Raw genomic sequence first — 18,883 nt, 5'->3', positions numbered from 1 at the left:
TAATGTACAAATAATCCATTAACTCTCTCAATTAATATTTTATTTGAATCTGTCATTAAAGCTGCATTCATTATATACCATTAGTTCTGCATCAGTTCTATACCATAAATATTTCAGCTCTGAATCAAGCAGGAGTAAAAGAAGGCCCAACAGCCTGCTTCTCAATATAAATATAACAATATGGTCAGTATTGTTAAAATAATAGCATTATGGTTCAATTTTACCTTGTGACCCGCAGTGGGAAAATCCCTGTGTATTTCTGTAAATCTTTGGAGGTAATTTTGTAATGTTCCGTGTTGCAGTCACATCTCCTCAAAAGACAAAAGATCCTGAAGATTCAGAGGCGCACGAGCAGAAACTGGATTCAGCTCCAGAGACGTCCGCGGTCCAGCAGCTCGTGACGTCCATTGAAACGGATGAGCTTCCAGAGACGTCAGCTACACTCGCTGAAAACATTTCCAAAAGTGAGGATGACAGCGAGCCCTGCCTGGAGGAGCAGAAATCCAACCTATCACCCACCAAAGAGCCAACTCCAGCCTGCACTTCCCGTGAGGAAGAACCCATGGAGGTTTCCTTCACAGAGGAACCTTCCTCAAAGGCGCATGGAGTTACTGTAGAGCCCGAGGTCAGTACTGATAAGACTACGCCGGTAGTTCAGAGCCAGGAGGAAGGGGATGTCATGTTGCGGCAGCGCGACATCATTCCTGAGAGGCGCGCGGAGGAAACGGACATCTCTATGGATGTTGATCAGCGATGTTTGGCCAAGCTGAGCTCACTGGTGGAGGAGAGGACGTCTTTACAGCAACCTCCGTGCAGGCAGCCCGAGGGGTTGCCCTCGGTTGGGCAGGGGGCGTCCCAGCTCCATGCCCTGGTCCAGGCTGTCTCAGGAGAAGCCATTAGCAATGTGCCTTCATCCACCTTCATACCGTTCACTCCAAAAATCGGCATGGGCAAGCCGGCCATCTCTAAGAGAAAGTTTTCACCTGGAAGGCCCAGAGTTAAGCAGGTCAGTCATATACTTTATGATCAATTCATTTTTTTTGTAGATGAATTAATAAGCATAAGGTTCTGTTCAAACAGACAATTCAAATTCAGTTCGGTTCAATTCAATTCAGTGTTTTTGCCGTGTCTGATTCTGATTGGTTATTTGTGATCTCGACATCAGATAAAACCAAAGCCACAACTGCGGCTTTATTTCTTGTAATTGTGAGTGTATATGTGACTTTATATCTTATGATATGTTTATATCTCATCATTTGATGGTATATCTCACAATTGCAAAAGTATTTCTCGTAAGTGCAACTCGCGTAACTGCAACGTTATTTCTCATAATTGCTATTGTACCTCAATATGACGTATCTCACAATTGTGAATTTTTTCCTTTAATTGTGACCATATATCTTACAATTGTAAGACTTTATTTCGTGATTGCGACTTTATTTCATTTTGACATTGTATCTCACAATTATTCCAAAAAAAAAAAACTGTAATTGTGACCATATATCTTACAATTGTAAGACTTTATTTCGTGATTGCGACTTTATTTCATTTTGACATTGTATCTCACAATTATTCCAAAAAAAAAAAACTGTAATTGTGACCATATATCTTACAATTGTAAGACTTTATTTCGTGATTGCGACTTTCTTTCATTTTGACATTGTATCTCACAATTATTCCAAAAAAAAAAAACTGTAATTGTGACCATATATCTTACAATTGTGTTATTATTGCAACGTTATTTCTCATATTTGCGACTTTTATCTGATTATGACGTATCTCATAATTGCAAATTTTTCCTGTAATTGAGACCATATATCTCACATTTGCGACTTTATTTCTTATGATTGCGACTTTATTTTTCGTAATTGCGACTTTATATATTAATGTGACATTGCATCTCACAATTTCAATTTTTTTCCTGTAATTGTAACCATATATCTCACAATTATGACGTTATTTCATATGATTGCAACATTATTTCTCGTAGTTGCGACTTTATATCACACAATGACATTGTATCTCACAATTATGTATTTTTTCCTGTAATTTTGACTATACGTATATCTTACTATTGTGACTTTATATCTGATAATTCCAATGGTTTTTCTTGTAACTGCGAGTTTATCTCAATATGACATGATATCTCACAACTGCAAAGATGTTTCCTGTAATCGTTAACAGATATCTCACATTTGCAACTTTATTTCTTTTAAGCGTGACTATTTCACAATATATCCCACAAGTGTGAAGTCATTTCACATAATTGTGACATTGTTTCACAATTGCGTATTTTTCATAATCGTGACTATTGCTTGTAATTGCTACATTATACCTCACAATTGTGATTAGCCGTTTCATGTTTTACTCTTAAGCATGTTTCGATATGTTTCAGTCTAAACACTCAAATACTCTCTACTGGAAATATTGGTGATTTGTGAATGTAAAAGTTTAATTTTGTGCTGGAACACAATAACAATAGGCAACTCATGGGAAAACGTGCACTTCCGTGGTCGGAAGCCTGATTATAGACAACATGTGTGATAAATTGAACATTTTATGAGATATGACACAGGCTTCAAATATCAATTCAAAGGGAATTATCTCAGCGTCAGACTTCTCACATACATGTCATACTCAGCCATCAGATCATCATTCATGCATCACATCCTGTTTATGATTGTGTTTTCCCGTTAACCAAGCGGCCTACCTTCCTACGTATACGTCCTAACAGGGCAGCGTTTCTCCTGACAGACGTGGAGAAAGATGCACCCAGAATGCTCCTCAGAGCAACTACATTCACGCATTTGCATATTTGTTTAAAAACAGAACGTGTTAATTTCACTTCAGGCGGCTTTACGTTTTTAATTGAGCAAGTCTTAAGTCACAGCCATCATCGTGATTTCCGGATGATCGCTAAGTATTAATTAACTTTATAGCCACAAACGGATTAATTAGAGGAATTAGGCGGCTGTAAGAGGCCTGCTCTTTTGCACCCTTTGTGTGCTCGAGTCATGTGTTGTCGTTCTGGCATAATCACATGCGTTTGTAAACAAGACGGAGAGTGTCTCTGTTGTCATGGCAACTAAGGTAGCACAGGCATTCTGATGCCAGGCCTCTCTACAACAGTGACGGCCTGTTCGCAAGCAAAAGTGAAACGAATCGCAGACGAAAGGTCTATTGACAGCAAGAAAAGTGAAAGTCATCCCAGTGCTTTAATGCGAAATGCAACTCACCTTTATTCAAAAATATTAATATGAATTAATTATTAATTAAATATTAAATGTGTATGTGTATGTATATATTATTACATATAAATAATTCCTCTATGAGTTAAGAGTAATTAAATCAAGAGTAAATTATGTAAATTAAGTAGAAAATGTATAAAAAAGTAGAAAATTACAAGTAATAAAGCAAATAAAGACAATAGAAAGATATACACTGTCTACCATTGAAAAAGTTTAGGGTCAGTACTTTTTTTTTAAAGAAATTAATCATTTTATTTGTTATTTACTTCATTATACATTATTTATTTGATCAAAAATACAGTAAAACAAACTGTAAAATTGTGAAACATTAAAATAACTGTTTTCTATTTTAATATATTTTAAAATATAATTTATTCCTGTATTCTCAGCATCGTTACTCCAGTCTTTAGTGTCACATGATCCTTTAGAAATCATTCTAATGTGAGGATTTTATAGAAGAAACATTTTTTATTATTACCAATGTTGTAAAATATGTGGATTCCAGGAGTCTAAAATGAATAGAAAGTTAAAAACAATAGGATTTATTTTTGTAACATAAAAAACCCCCAAAAAAACATTCAACATTTTTAATGACCCCAAACATTTGAGGCACAAAGACTGTGCTCGGACTCACTTGACCTTTAAATATGGTCTGTTAAGGCACTGATGACATTTAAAAAAACACGTCTCATCTTCCTAGAGCAGAGGATTCTGGTCCTTTCCATCATTTGTGCATGCAGTCTTTCAGAAAACAGTCTTACCCTAGAAGCAATACTTCTAATTAAAAGGACGTTTTTTTTGTTTGCATGCTTGAGAGCAATTTAATCAGATGTATTTTTTTCAGGAAATGCTTTGTCTCAAATGTCTTTTTTTTTTTTGTTCATTCACAGCTCTAATATGTCACATTCTCTGTTAACCATGTCTGTTCGTACATGCATGTATCTGTATGTTTCTTTGCTGGCTGTATTTAAGTTGTTGCATGTTCTCGCCCACATCTCCTCCTCCTCCTCCTCTTTCTCTCTAACCCACCCCATCTTCAGGGAGCGTGGAGCGCCTCCCGCAGACCGAGCTCCCCCTCATGGTCCCTTGACCCGACTGAGGGCTGGGACGGGCCAAAGAGCAGGCAGCCCCACAGCATGGCCGCCTGGATAATCCGTGTGGTAAATACAGCTAAATATTACACAGACCCTCAGTTGGGAGTTCAGCTGCAACTTTGTGACATGACGGTACTAAATTGTTCTCATTATAGTCCGTCAATAAAGCTGTCTACACCTTCAGCTGATGGACTTCCCTCCTTTATTTATATTTACAGTTTTTGTTAGATTTATTTGATAGATTTATTTACTTTTATACATTTTAGTATAGTTTTTATGAATTAAATAATAAAAAATTACCAATTATATATATATATATATATATATATATATATATATATATATATATATATATATATACATACACACACAGACAAAAATACGTTTTTATTTATTTAAATCGTAATTATTCCAAACTTTACAAAGTTTGGAATAATTAGTTTTTTTATATATATATATATATATAAATAAAAACTTCATTTATTTATTTATTTTCAGTGTTTTTTTCTTTTATACATTATAGTCTATATATATATATATACATATACACACTGGGGTGGAAAAAAAATGAAGATTTTTTTATGTTTTTTAAATTAAAAACATCCCTTATTCATTTATTTATTTGATCAGTTTTTGTTTTATTTATTTTTCGTTTCGCAATATAGTTTTATAAATTAAATAAATAATATAAAATGAGCAATTTTATTATATAAATTATAAATAATAGTATACATTATATGTATAGAAATTATATATATATATTAATAATAGTATTTTATCGCTGAATTAGTAACGTTACAGAGTTAGTAAAGTTACAAAGATATATATAAAAATATATATGATGGACTCCTCTCCATCCATATATATATACAATATATATATATATACACACACACACACACACACACACACACACACACACACACACACACACACACACACACACACACACACACACACACACTGGGATGAAAAGTTTGGAATAATTAAGATTTTTAACGTTTTTCAAAATAAAATAAATGTTATAGTTATTTAACCATTTTACTGTGGCTGGAATCTAACATCAAGTTTATAGTGGCGTCAGAACTAAAAACTGCTTGCAAGTTTGATGTAAACCTGCTGATTGGTCTGTGCTTTAGAGACGTGACCCTTCAGCACTTCCAGTGCAGACAGTCTTGAGTTGATATGGATATATGAATATGAGAGTCGCTGCAGGGCCAACACATTGACAAGCTAGTCATAGCAATGCTCACCTTGGAAAGATTAAATTTGGATTTTGAACTAGACAAATTCTATGTTGCATCTTTCTTGTCAGAAACAGCCGCAGCTCTTTATGATTGTCACTAACATGGTCTGTGGCTAACCGATTTTTTTTCCCAGCATGCACAGTGCTTTTCTTTCCATGACCTGGCTTGACTTGGGCTAATGAATGAAAATGAGTTATGAATGTGTTCACGTTGTGAGCCGTGGCTCATGGGTAGGAGCAGATGTGCTGCGTGTTGAGGGGTCAGGGGCTTTGCAGTGGCCATGTTGGCTCAGGTAGGGGTCTCGCTGGCCTACAGGTCCATCTGTTCCTGAGCCGCTGGAGCCACACGGATAATCATCTGGGCACGGGGCCAGACCAGGTCCTATTATCATGTCTTGACAACGAGCGTGTTGGATAGTATTTGCCACATGCGAAGGGTCACTTCAAAAAAATTGCATCTACTGTGAGATTATGATGGAGAGGAAGCAGGGAATAAATAGGATTTAATGGAAAGGAAACACTTACTTAAAGGAACATGCCGCTTTTTGGGACTTTAGCTTATTCACCGTATCCCCCAGAGTTAGATAAGTCCATACACACCCTTCTCATCTCCGTGCGTGCCGTAACTCTGTCTGACGCACCCACCGCTAGCCTAGCTTAGCACAAAGACTGGAGGTAAATGGCTCCAGCTAGCATACTGCTCCCAATAAGTGACAAAATAACGCCAACAATTTCCTATTTACATGTTGTGATTTGTATAGTACAATGGCATTTTTGAAGTGAAGATCGGAATATGTAAATATAATTGTATATGAATATGGGGGTAATTATATGCCTTTACTGGAGCAAGTGTTTTATTGAATATTCACAATATATTTGCAGCGATTTTTCTTGCGATGAAATATGCAAAAATGGGCCTCATTCATTAAATAAACGTGCACATATTTGTGCATAAAACCTTTTTTTTTTTTTTGTAAATTCAGAATCATTCTAAGTACAAACTAACTGATGATTTATATAACGAGTAATACTGACTAATATTAATTAACATGTACCGTAGGGTTCGTTTATAGTTAGTTGCATGTAGTTATGCATAATTTCCTGTAATTACTTCTACAAATACATGTCTCAAGGACACTGTAAAATGAGGTGTTATATATAAATATTCAAATAAATGTATTTAAATATCTAAATAAACATATTTTAAAACCTGACTATAACAATAAAGATTTGATTTTTCTGGTCTCTTTTTAAATTTAAAGCATCTCTCTTTTTTTCCTTACCATATAATAATATATATATAATATTTATAACATATTTATATATATATACATTTTATTGTAACTATTTACATTACAACGAAATGTTATAAAAAATAAAAGTGAAAGTGAAATCTTGATATTGACACATATCTCGAATATGATGCAACAGAAGCTACAAAATAATGAAACCGCATCGCCTTGCCCTAGCCCTAATTCCGGCTACATCACAGTACCGTGGCATTACTATCCAGTACCATCACTGTACAATGGTACCCACACAGTCCTTTTTTGTAAAGTCAGGTAGAGTAAGAGAGATGATGTAAAGACCAATTTAAAAAGCATCAAGTCTGAGTGGCAGAGGCAGAAGTTGAAAGAACGAGTGAAATTACGGTCCGGCGAGAAGAACAGTAGATGGGGGAGGGAAGGGAGGGAGTGTAATTCTTGGAAAGGGTTTTCATTGTGACAGTCAGAATGGCAGCCCCTGAGGAAAGGAAACGTGCTGACAGCGTAATAGAAGTGAAATCGCTAGAATAACACGGCCGAGGCCTCTCAACAGCCTGATAGCCGTGTTGGCAGCTCCCTCAGATGCCATCTCGCACACAGTGTCACAGTCTCTCCAAAATTGGTGTCATTATGGGGAATGTTGCTCCACTATGACAGCTAGTTAAATTGAAGGAGAGTCGTGTTTGGTTCTGCTTGGTTATTTGATCACAGTGCATTAAAGTTGAGCTGGTAGGCCATTCATTAAATATAAACACAAAGAGAAAAGAAAACTTTGGACATTTGTTTCCTGCTCAAGTTGAAATTGCTTCAGTCCTGTCGATATTAAACACCTAAATTGCCAAGAGGGTTTGAAAAAGGCTCTTTGAAGTGGTGTATGGTGAAATGAGATGAAGTTAGTCTTCTCCTTTGTTTGACCAACTTCGAGATGACAGGAAAAGTAGTTGAAGGCTACACCGTTTGGACCATTACATAAATTGCCTTTTTTTTTTTTTTGCTCCATTTAATCACATGTCAGACATGTTTGTTAATCTAGTCAAAGTACTGAGTATATATATTTTTTTGGAGGGGGGGGGGGGGGGGGGGGGGGGGGCTAGCAGCTATAGCAATACTGTCATATACCGGTACTTGAAAATCTTTATCTTTGCTTTGTAGAAATCCTCTTCACAGAGTTCCCACCTTCATCCCACGCTCATGTCATTAAAAAATGCACTTTAGTTGGAAATGTTATGCAAATTAATACAAAAATGATGGAAATTTCTGTAGTCAATAGAGTTTTTTTTGTACTTATGCTAAGCTGTAAAGTATTAAGGAACAAAAAAAGGTTTGGGGTTGGTAAGATTTTTGAAAGAAGTTTTTGAAAGAAGACTCTTATGTTCACCAAGGCTGCATTTATTTGATCAATAATATTGTAATATTGTGATGTTCTATTACAACATCATAATAAAAGATTTAATAATAATAAAAATAATATATTTAGTTAAATATTAAAAATACTTTGTATTATTATTTACTATTATTTTAATTTGTTTGACCATATTTTAATATGTTTTCAAATGTAATTTATTCCTGTGGTGATATGTTAAAGAATCATTACTCCAGTGATCCTTCAGAAATCATTCTAAAATGATGATTTGCTGCTCAATAAGCATTATTATTATCAATGTTAAATATTTTTGTGGAAACAATAATACTTTTTTTCCCAGGATTTCTTTGATGAATTGAAATTTCAAAATGACAGCATTTATTTGAAATATCTTCTCTCTTTTTTACTGTCACTTTTGATCAGTTTAATACATCCTTGCCGACTTAAAGTATTAATTTCATTGATTTCTTCTTTTTTTACTGACCTCAAACTTTTAAGCAGATTTTGTTAAATAAATAAAAACTTACCCAGTAATTACAAGACTGACCATGTGTATTCATAGAAAAAGGATTAGGATTTCATTTTTAAAAACAATCTGTGATCTGTTGCAGAAATGTGGAATTAACCCATCACAAACAATAATGTTGTTATTACAGTGTAATTATGTATAAGCACGTGCAATTGAATTTTTTTTGTAATTCATCACACTTATAAAGCTACTACTAGCTACAGGAAGCTCCCGGTGGGCAAAGTAGAAGCCAACGCATAAACAAAATCCTTTAGCCCCTTCTTCTCGATGAGAATCCCTCTCTGCCAGCGAGGATGACCCTGATGGTTTCTCTGTTACGTCACCAGGGCAGAGGATCTGGCTTCCCCGGCAGGAGGCGGCCCAGGGGTTCGGGTGTCACAGGCCGGGGAGGACGTGGCCGTGCCAGAATGAAAAATGGAGTCCCTCCAATCCCAATACCAGGAGTATGTCACATGAACTGTCAGCTAACACATTTGTGTGTTCTGATATGTGGATATATAAAACTATAGCGTGACTGTTTTTCCATGCTTGTATCTCTGCAGGTCAACATCATGGAACCAATGTGCATCTTCAAGGAAGAGGAGGAAAGCGCCATGCACAGCACAGTGGTGATTTTCTCTAGTACAGACACGTTCACACTGAAACAGGTAAAAGTGAATGTTTCTGAGCAGACCTGATATAGACCTGAGTCTGCTGCTCTCTTACAGTGGTATGTGTCGGTGTTTGTGTTCTTTTTCCTTAGGATATGTGTGTGGTGTGTGGAAGTTTTGGACAGGGTGTGGAGGGTCGACTCCTGGCCTGTGCTCAGTGTGGACAGTGTTACCACCCTTTCTGTGTTAACATAAAGGTGAGCACTTTACAGGATGAGGCCATTGTATCCTTCCCTGTTTCTAAATGTGTTTGAGGTGATGGTTGTAGCGTTAATTATGTAAAAATATAATTCTTAACCTTATTACTGGACCTGGTAAGAAAATGAAATAATGGAAACAATTAGGAGACATATATAGTAGTGTTGTCACGAGACTGGAATTTCCATGTTCGATACGATACCTTGAAAAATATCGATATTTGATATCACAGGGAAAAACTGTGGCACCATACAGATCATTTGTTATAATCTCTTTTTTTAATATAATTTAGGTCATTTTATTGTAATAGCTTACACATAGCACAGAATAGGTTTTTTTAGAGTCAGTAATAAAATAAGAACAAATAAACACATTTTGCAAATGATTGTACAAATAAATACAATAGAATAAAAAGACAAATTAAAAATACATGGCTTTAAGTTTTTCAGGTGAGAAATACTACAGAGATGAAAGTAATCAAATATAAAATAACACTTGATCGTTTTCAGTGAAAAAGTTATTCAGTCAAGAGCAGAGAGGGATTTTCTTTCTTTTGTTCTTTGATGAACATGACAGCAGCAGGAATATTAGATTGCTGTCACTTTAAGAGCTTATGCACATATCCAATTTACTGTTACACAACATGTGCGTTCCAAAACTGACTATTTAACTGTATGTTCTGCTAGACAGGCATTTTGACATTTACTGTATTTGACCATTTAAGCGCAATAAGCACATTGCATAACACTTGCATTAACACTTTCAGCAAGGATGCATTGAATTGAGAGTAAAGACATTTATAATGTTACAAAAGATTTCTATTTCAAAGTTATTTTGAACCTTATTCATCAAAGAATCCTAAAAAAAAAATCAATGTTCCCACAAAAATATTAAGCAGCACAACATTGTTAGTATTAAGAAATGTTTCTTGAGCATCAAATCATCACATTAGAACGATTTCTAAAGGATCATGTGACACTGAAGACTAATGTATGAAGAGTAATGATGCTGAAAATCTTTTTGAAAATCCGTCTTTTTTTTTTAACGATACTAAAAACTACTGTGTTCTTTTGTTCTTTGAAAAGTCTTCATATGCATGCTCGCTCATGTTAAATGAAATGTATTGGTTGTCAGATCACTAAGGTGGTGTTGAGTAAGGGCTGGCGGTGTTTGGAGTGTACCGTGTGCGAGGCGTGTGGTCAGGCCAGCGACCCGGGACGTCTGCTGCTCTGTGACGATTGTGACATCAGCTACCACACCTACTGCTTAGACCCGCCCCTGCAGAATGTGCCCAATGGGAGCTGGAAATGCAAATGGTACTCCGCATTGTTTCACAATTGACACTTTTCTCTTTAAAATACATATTTAAATATCTAAAAATCAAAATTTTTACATAGGATTACAAAATTATCGTACTTCAACTGTGCTTTTTGAAAACTGCTTCAAATGTTGTTTTTATACTTGTGGTTAATTTAAGAACACTTGCTAGTAGTTACAATGGAGGACCTTTTATTAACAATTTTTTTATAAGACTTATTAATGCGAATTATTTTACTTGTCATGTATTGATGTGAGCAGTTATTAGGGTGGTAAAATTGGTGGAGCCGTGTGGTGTGTGATTAATGTCATTGTGCCCGTTTGGGCCTCCCACAGGTGTGTGTCCTGTACGCAGTGCGGCGCCACGTCTGCGGGTCTGAGGTGTGAGTGGCAGAATAATTACACTCAGTGTGCCCCTTGCGCCAGCCTGGCATCATGCCCACTGTGCCAGCAGGACTACAATGAGGAGGAGATCATCCTGCAGTGCCGCCAGTGCGACAGGTGAGCTGCGGTCCAGCGCTCTGGGTCTGGGCGGTGCAAATCGCTGCCATCAAACATGATAAAACCTGTTAATATGCAGTTACTCCGATGTTCTGGGTGGTTACTAGGTGGTTGCTTACTGGCCCAAGTGAAAAGTGGCCCAATGATTTTCTGAACTCGTATCCCTCCTTCAACATAAATCAATGGGATTTTTTCCCGTTTATTGCACAATACAATTGTAAGTCCTAATAGTAGAAGATACTGAAATGTAGAAAAGTAATAGCACGGCTCTCCTCAAAACATACACAGTTTGAGGCATGATTGATGTCCGTAGCTCAAACGTGCTGTTCCCGTGTCTGCAGGTGGATGCATGCCTCGTGTCAGGGGATCTGCTCGGAGGAGGAGGTGGAGAAGATCGCAGAGACCAGCTTTGACTGCAGTCTGTGCCAAGGCCAGACCCCTCTCTCTCCTGGTACACATAAACACTGCTTTAGAACAGTCTGTTGTACATTTATAAATCTTTATTTTTTTTATTTTTTTTTCGGTTGACATTGTCTATTTGTGTGTTCATTACACAGCGCCTGGAACGCCGGCCAAGTCCAGTTTGGATTTTGTCGAGTCGGTTCTCATACCACAGAGATTCACAAAAACAAGAGATCCTGGTAAAGTTGATGTCATTTTACTAAAACGTTTATTTTTCGAACGGAATTATATAACCGTCAGATTATAATTATTAAAAGTAATGTAGTTTTAATTAAAACTTTACTTTTCTGGTTATGCTTTGCTATGAAATATTTCATCAACTAGATATTATTCTTTGTAGAGTCAAATGTTCTCCATAGTAATGCCCAATTCGAGAGTGAATTGTTCTTTCGAGTCGATTCTTCGCGTTTCCAATGAGGTTCCTTGATGTTTCTGCTCCACAGACCTGTCGAGGACGTACACCCAGGACGGCGTTTGTCTCACGGAGTCTGGTCTGTCCCAGCTACAAAGTCTCGCCAATGCAGCCTCTCGCCGGAGACGCTCCAAACCCAAACTCAAACTGAAGATCATAAACCAGAACAGTGTGGCCGTGCTGCAGACTCCTCCAGACCCACAGACTGAACTCTCCAGAGACGGAGACATTGACGACATCAAAAGTACTGCTTCCTACATCTCGACCATTTTGTTTGCAATAGTTTCATATCCGTGGATGATATGCGAAATAATAGATGCAGTATTGAGGGGTTCACAACCTTTAAAAAATAAAACATTTCAAATACACATTCAAATCTTGATGTCAGTTTTAAAATAAACGGGCCATTTATATTAACAATATATCATTTCTATCATATTTTAAATGTTTTGGTGAGTTCATGGCAAAGCATTGTGGAATTATCCATAAGATCCAGGTGATTGTGCCTCCAATTGTGAGGAAAATTAGGTATCGTGCACCTGTGATACAATAAAAAAAAGTTATCCAACCAGGCAGCTCAGACGTTTTCTTACCTGTGTGTGATTCCTGACAGCTTTGTGTATTTGTTTGCCTGTGTGTGTGTTTTGCAGCAGAAGTGGAGATGGTGGATGGTGAGGGGAAGTCAGATTCGAGTCCTGAAAGAGAGGCCACAGCAGAAGATGACTCTAAAGACACAGATGCCTGCAAGAAGAGAAAGAGGAAGCCCTACCGCCCAGGTGAGAGACTTGAGGAATCGAGATGCCATCTTCTGCCGATTCACGTCGATTCGCAAATGTCAAAAATCAGTTTTCTAAAGTGTCACATGTCTTTAACTTCGCTGTGCTACTTAAAGTTATTGACGCGTAGGGTGTTATTAATCACAATACGCCGCAAAAAAGGACTCAATGTGGAGCACAGTCAGTTCTCTTTCACAGCTTATTGCGCTTGAATGGTCTAATACACACACGGTGTAAAAATGCACATCGTTATGAAGTATTCGCATAAACAGTCTGTAATGAATGACCTACGTGAACAGTTGGGAACAAATCGGATGTGTAACAGTGTATTAGATCCGTGGATTTGTTCTTAAAGGGACAGCAGCCTAATAAACTGTTGCTGTCTGTTTTGTTAATTTAATCAAAAAGCGGAAAAAAAATCACTCACTGCTTTTGACTGAATCACTTTTGTATCTTCATTATGAATCAATTTATATTTAACAGTGAAGACTCAATCCATTTATATTCCATACAGTGAAGACTATACTGTGCCTTATTTTTACATTTGATTATTCAATGTGTGTTGTATTTCTTAAGACGTGTTAAATAAACCTAGTGATAATATTCAGGGTTGACTAAAATGGGGAAGAAAAAACAATACATTTCAAGGTTTACAGTTAATTCAGTAAGATGTTTTCTTCAAGACCTATTAAACTGTCTCCTGCAGTCAAGTATGAAAAGGAACTCGAATCAAATCTATGCATATATCGAATCGAAATTTGATTCAAAATGCTGACAATTTCAGCAGAGGTGATGAAGCACTTCATTTGAAATGTTAAACAATATTGAGGAGTTTCTGCTTTTACTCAGGTATTGGAGGTTTCATGGTCAGACAGAGGAACCGGATGGGTCCAGGCAGAACCAAACCTGTCCTGGTCAGGAAGGACTCCACTGGTTCTGAGACCCTGCAAGGCAGAGACGAGGGTGAGTATCATTCAACACTTTCAGTAAGATGACTTGCTGGTATGTTGGATCTTAAATCAGTCTTCAGTCTTTATTATTTTTGAATGTATCGACTGCTGTCAAATGTCCACAAACACTGCATTAGTGCATAATGCTGGATTGGTCTCTAATCTAGACTGATCTATATAGATAAAAGTTATTATCACAACTAAAATATATTGCGTTGATGTAGATGCTTTGTAGATTATATAGGATTTTGATGTAAAGAACGAATATGGTTTCTCTTCTCTGTCCTGATAGGCTGGGGTGACCAAGCGCCTGACACTCCAATTGATGAAAAACCTCCTTTGTCTGATTTTCACGACAATCCTGAGGTTAAAATACGGAAACGCTATAGGAAAAAGAAGACCAAACTGGAGGAGGCTTTCCCCACTTACCTACAGGTAATGGATTTTGTCTGCTATTTTGTGTGTCAAATATACACAAATATAGTTTTTATCATATTTGGTCAACTTTGTCCTGTTTTTGTTTAGTCTATTTTAAGACGACTATATCTACTTAGAAAAGCTATAGCACATCTCTGCAAGCCACATGATATGAGATCATTTCTAAGCCACTGTCCTCTGGAATCAATAGAAACTTTTCAGAGGATTCTCCCTTTATCTCAAGTAAATTCCAGGGATGTCACTGGGCAACTGCTACAGATGCACTGGGAGATGCCACAGCTTTTAGTGGACTTCAGAGCACTCTTCTAGGTGAACTGGGAGCTTGTCTAGCCGAGTTTGACATGTGGACTCTTAGGGAGATGATGTCATTTATCCAGCTCAACCTCGTAACGGATGTTTGAAAGATACAACAGGGATACATTTTTTTGAATCCTAAGACTTTGTCCTAGACTCCTTTTGCACTCATTTGCATACTTATAAATGTATGTCAGGAAGCATAACGGGGGGCCTATATGATAAAAAAATGTAGGCCTATATCATAGTATGAGTCATTTTATATCATGGTCAATCTTTGGGATAATCCTGTGCATCACACTAAGGATGCGTCAAATTGATCAAAAGTGCCAGTAAAGACATTTGAATTGTTACAAAAGTTACTTTACCTTCTATTCATAAAATAATCCTTTCACAAAAATAAAAAGCAACACAAATGTTTTCAACATTGATAATACTAATAAGAAATGTATCTTGAGCATCAAATCATCATATTAGAATGATTTCTGAAGGATCAAGTGACACTGAAGATAATGATGCTGAAAATTCACAATATACATTCAAATAGAAAATAGTTATTTTTCACACTTCAGTTTTCACTGTATTTTTGTATTTCAAATAAATGCATCCTGGGTGAACGTAAGAGACTTCTTTCAAAAACATTTTTTACAAAATGTCACCGACCCCAACCGCTTGAACAGTTGTGTAAATACTAATGAAAGGCGCATCATCTTGTCGGATCATTTCCTCTTTCTATCTGGATGATGATGGTTGTAAACAAAACAAAATATTTATGAATATGAATAAGATTTATGAACATGAATAATGAATAAAACACTCACCATTGTTCAAGTAAAAAAAAAAAAAAAAATGATTCAAATCAGTAAAACTGCTATTATGAAGCAAATAATTCTAAATTTGAATTAAATGAGCCACTTTCAAAGTTTCATAGCTGATATACACATCACATATATATACGGCACATGTAAAAACAAGTAAACTTTTGCTGTACTTATCAACACCCTCTAATGTTGCTTTATTTGGGACCCATCCTGCCTTGTATTTTCATATTGCGTCATGTTTCTGTGTAAATAGCATAAAGCAGATACCGATACAAAATTGATACCGTCACACGCTGTATTACACCATCATATCGACCAGCTCAAGAAACCAAGAACGGATGAGATGGGAATGACGTAATTGGATGGTTGAGCTAATGCTAGCTGTTCACGCTAGCTCCCGCATCAACACTGAGAAAATCCACCCTAAAGGTGCTTCTCAGAAGAGCCACTTCAAATCAATTATTGAAAATGGAGGCTTTTAATGTCTCAGCCAGGCAGGTTCCTGAGAGCTGGAGGCTGTCAGGTCAGCTGAGCTGAAGTGACAGAACAGGCGGTGTGTTGGGAAGCCGTATTACGGCCGAAACAGCGCGCATGTTGTTTTCATGCTTGTTCCTGTTATTGGCGTGCACACGCGCAGCGGCGTGTGTGTTCGTAGATTGCGCGTCCTGTGGGACTGCGCTGGAGTGCTACGAGACGGGATGAAACATGAGCTCATGTGAGGGGCTCCCATAACGTGACAGTCAGTGCAGTGTAACGGCATACGAGAGGCAGACAGTCAGCTCAGACAAACACAGAGCCATCTGGAAAATCTCCACCGTACCCAGAAAAGATACTCTATCAACAATGCTTGCGTTACAAATGATAACAGCACAGTGTGATACGAGTATTCCTCTTCAGAAGATTCGCTCTGAATGTCATGATCATCCGAAGTGCAATACTGTTGTCTTTGACATGAGCGGTGTTGTGTTTTCCAGTTCTGGAAAAATTTGACATTTAGAAAATAAATCATGCAAATACTTAAAAATATATATATTCTAAATGTTAATAATATTCACAGTCTTCTACGCTCACCAAAGCTGCATTTATTTGTTCAGAAGTACAATAAAAAAAGGCAATATTGTGAAATATTATTACCAATGAAAATAACTGTTTTCTATTTTAATCTATTTTTTAAATGTCATTTATTCCTTTGATGGAACTTCTGAGTTTTCAGCGTCATTACTCAATGTCTTTAATTATTCATTTGATTACTCTCTTTTGATTAATTTAGTGCATCCTTCATGAATAAAATGATTAATTTCTTGTAATTAAAGCCAAAAACAGTTCACATGAATCAGCAAATTGGTCTGAATTTTAATGTAAGAAAAAAAAGGTAATATTGACAAAAAAAAATCCACTTGTTTGATTAACATAAGTAGGTCATGGGTAATAAACATTTTCCTTTTTGAAATATTCTGTAGTATAATGGATTACTGACTCCCCCATATATATATATAGTATCTGCATTTTATGGGCCATGAGATGCTCTCTAGATATTGGCATCAGCATTCAACATTAAAAAAACCCATAATGGTTGACCAGTAGTCTGAACAGTTATTGCTTGTTTTTTTTTTGGACAAATCAGTCACTTTGCACATTTTATACTGAAGTACTCTCACTCCTATCTCTTCTCTTACAGGAGGCCTTTTTTGGGAAAGACCTGCTGGACAAGAGCAAACAGAGCAGACAGGAAACCACACGGCTGCTAGAAGATGACCGAGACAGGAAACAGCTCACGGCCAATCAGATGAAGCCATTGTCAAACGCATCACTCAGTGCGTCAGCGGCACCGCTGCCCAGTAGAGCAGTAGCAGCACGTACGTTTCTCACAGCTACTGGTGCAATCACACACACACACACACACACACACACACACACGCGCGGCCTGTTGCATCCTTTTCGTCTCTTTCTGTTTGTGTCTTTTTTCCATTTGACATTCAAACTATATTTACTATATTTATAAATATATGTTCCCTTGAAGTCAATAGGACATTTAAATAGACCCCATTTTCTTTCTTTACACACATTGCTGGTATGGGTGCCGGCGGATTCACTCCACAATTAAAACGGGTTGAGAGTGCAATTTCATGTTGACGTTACATTTGTCTAAACAATTTAGACCACTTTCCTAGAGTACAAAAGTCAGGGTTATGTCTTTGTCTGTTTCGATTAATCGTAATTTGGTTTCGTTTTCCCTGTTCCTGTTTTGCCCTGCGTTCCTTGGTCATTAGTTTCTGGTTAATCCTCAGTTTCTTTTCCTGTAAATTAACTCTCCCTTGGTATTTAAGCCCGTAGTTTCCTTAGTTCTTTGTCCGGTATAGTCTATGGTTTTAACGTAGTTGTGTTCTCCCTGGATTTATTATTAAAGACTGTTCATTTCTCTGAATCTCCTTCGTCGTGCGCTTCGCACCACACACGTGACTGCAAACATCAGTCCCTTATAATTACTTTCCTGCTTTATCCGCATCCACAGAAAACTCTGTGGAGCCTCTAGTGGACCTCTCCGAAGAGCTGAAATCAGACACTGAGCTGCTGGGAATGTTTTCTGATAACATTGGAAAGCAAACAGAGGAGCCCGGTAGGCCATTATGACTGTCTCTAAACATATGAGAAGAAATGACAGCACGTGTTTGCTGGTCTGATGAGCCCCTTCAATGGGGTCCAGCTCTCTAACTCTAATATTGTCAGCGTCTGGGAATCTGCTTTGAAATGGGGAACTTCATAATGTTCTCGTAATCTTAAAAACCCTGTGATATAAAGGCATGTGCTTAGATGACAGAGATAAATAATGAATGTTCATACAAAAGTTACGTTTTTTGGGGTTGTCAAACGTAGCACGTTGGCACAGGCAATCTATTTAGCAGCGTGAATTATTTTTAAAAGTCTTTTAATTTGTTCTGTGTAATTTATCAACATCTCCCTTTCTCACACGCATGCAATAAAGCGCAGTGTGCATTTCTCGGTAAATGGAGAAATACTTGCGTTTAATTTATTTATAAATCGAACCCAAATGGGGCGTTTAACAAAAGTCATTTGCATTGTATGGTGGAACCTTATTATTATAAACAAGGTAAACACTGTCATTCATAGAAATGTTCATGCGAACAGGTCAGCGGCAAAAACAACTGTAAACGTGTAGGATTTTGTCCATAAAGTGTGTGTAAAATAGTTTTATTCCATGATTGCACATTTGCAATTTTTGTACGTATTTCCCGTGAGTTTAGTGCGGTTTGAGAAATATAGAATATATATTATTTGTGTGATAATACACCTCTAATGT

General features: G+C 37.0%; 1 protein-coding gene across 4 annotated transcripts in view; it reads left to right on the top strand.

Annotated features, from left to right (window-relative positions):
- kmt2cb (lysine (K)-specific methyltransferase 2Cb) overlaps window positions 1-18,883 on the top strand; it is a 99,696-nt gene that overhangs the window by 47,784 nt on the left and 33,029 nt on the right. For 2 of the 4 annotated variants that reach the window (XM_079614204.1, XM_079614206.1), the window contains exons 14-28: window positions 303-1,006; window positions 4,289-4,408; window positions 9,072-9,188; window positions 9,288-9,392; window positions 9,488-9,592; window positions 10,728-10,909; window positions 11,247-11,411; window positions 11,753-11,862; window positions 11,969-12,052; window positions 12,317-12,529; window positions 12,939-13,061; window positions 13,911-14,024; window positions 14,304-14,446; window positions 17,243-17,420; window positions 18,077-18,181. In XM_079614204.1, the coding sequence (XP_079470330.1) occupies window positions 303-1,006; window positions 4,289-4,408; window positions 9,072-9,188; window positions 9,288-9,392; window positions 9,488-9,592; window positions 10,728-10,909; window positions 11,247-11,411; window positions 11,753-11,862; window positions 11,969-12,052; window positions 12,317-12,529; window positions 12,939-13,061; window positions 13,911-14,024; window positions 14,304-14,446; window positions 17,243-17,420; window positions 18,077-18,181 (2,568 nt within the window). Of the gene's footprint in view, window positions 1-302; window positions 1,007-4,288; window positions 4,409-9,071; window positions 9,189-9,287; window positions 9,393-9,487; window positions 9,593-10,727; window positions 10,910-11,246; window positions 11,412-11,752; window positions 11,863-11,968; window positions 12,053-12,316; window positions 12,530-12,935; window positions 13,062-13,910; window positions 14,025-14,303; window positions 14,447-17,242; window positions 17,421-18,076; window positions 18,182-18,883 lie in introns of all 4 variants that reach the window. The other 2 variants (XM_079614205.1, XM_079614203.1) reach the window with 1 other exon arrangement.

Source organism: Phoxinus phoxinus (assembly GCF_949152265.1).
Source record: "Phoxinus phoxinus genome assembly, chromosome: 5".
Classification (NCBI taxonomy): Eukaryota; Metazoa; Chordata; class Actinopteri; order Cypriniformes; family Leuciscidae; genus Phoxinus; species Phoxinus phoxinus.
The sequence above is the reverse complement of the archived record's forward strand: the minus strand, read 5'-3'. Positions and strand labels throughout refer to the sequence as shown.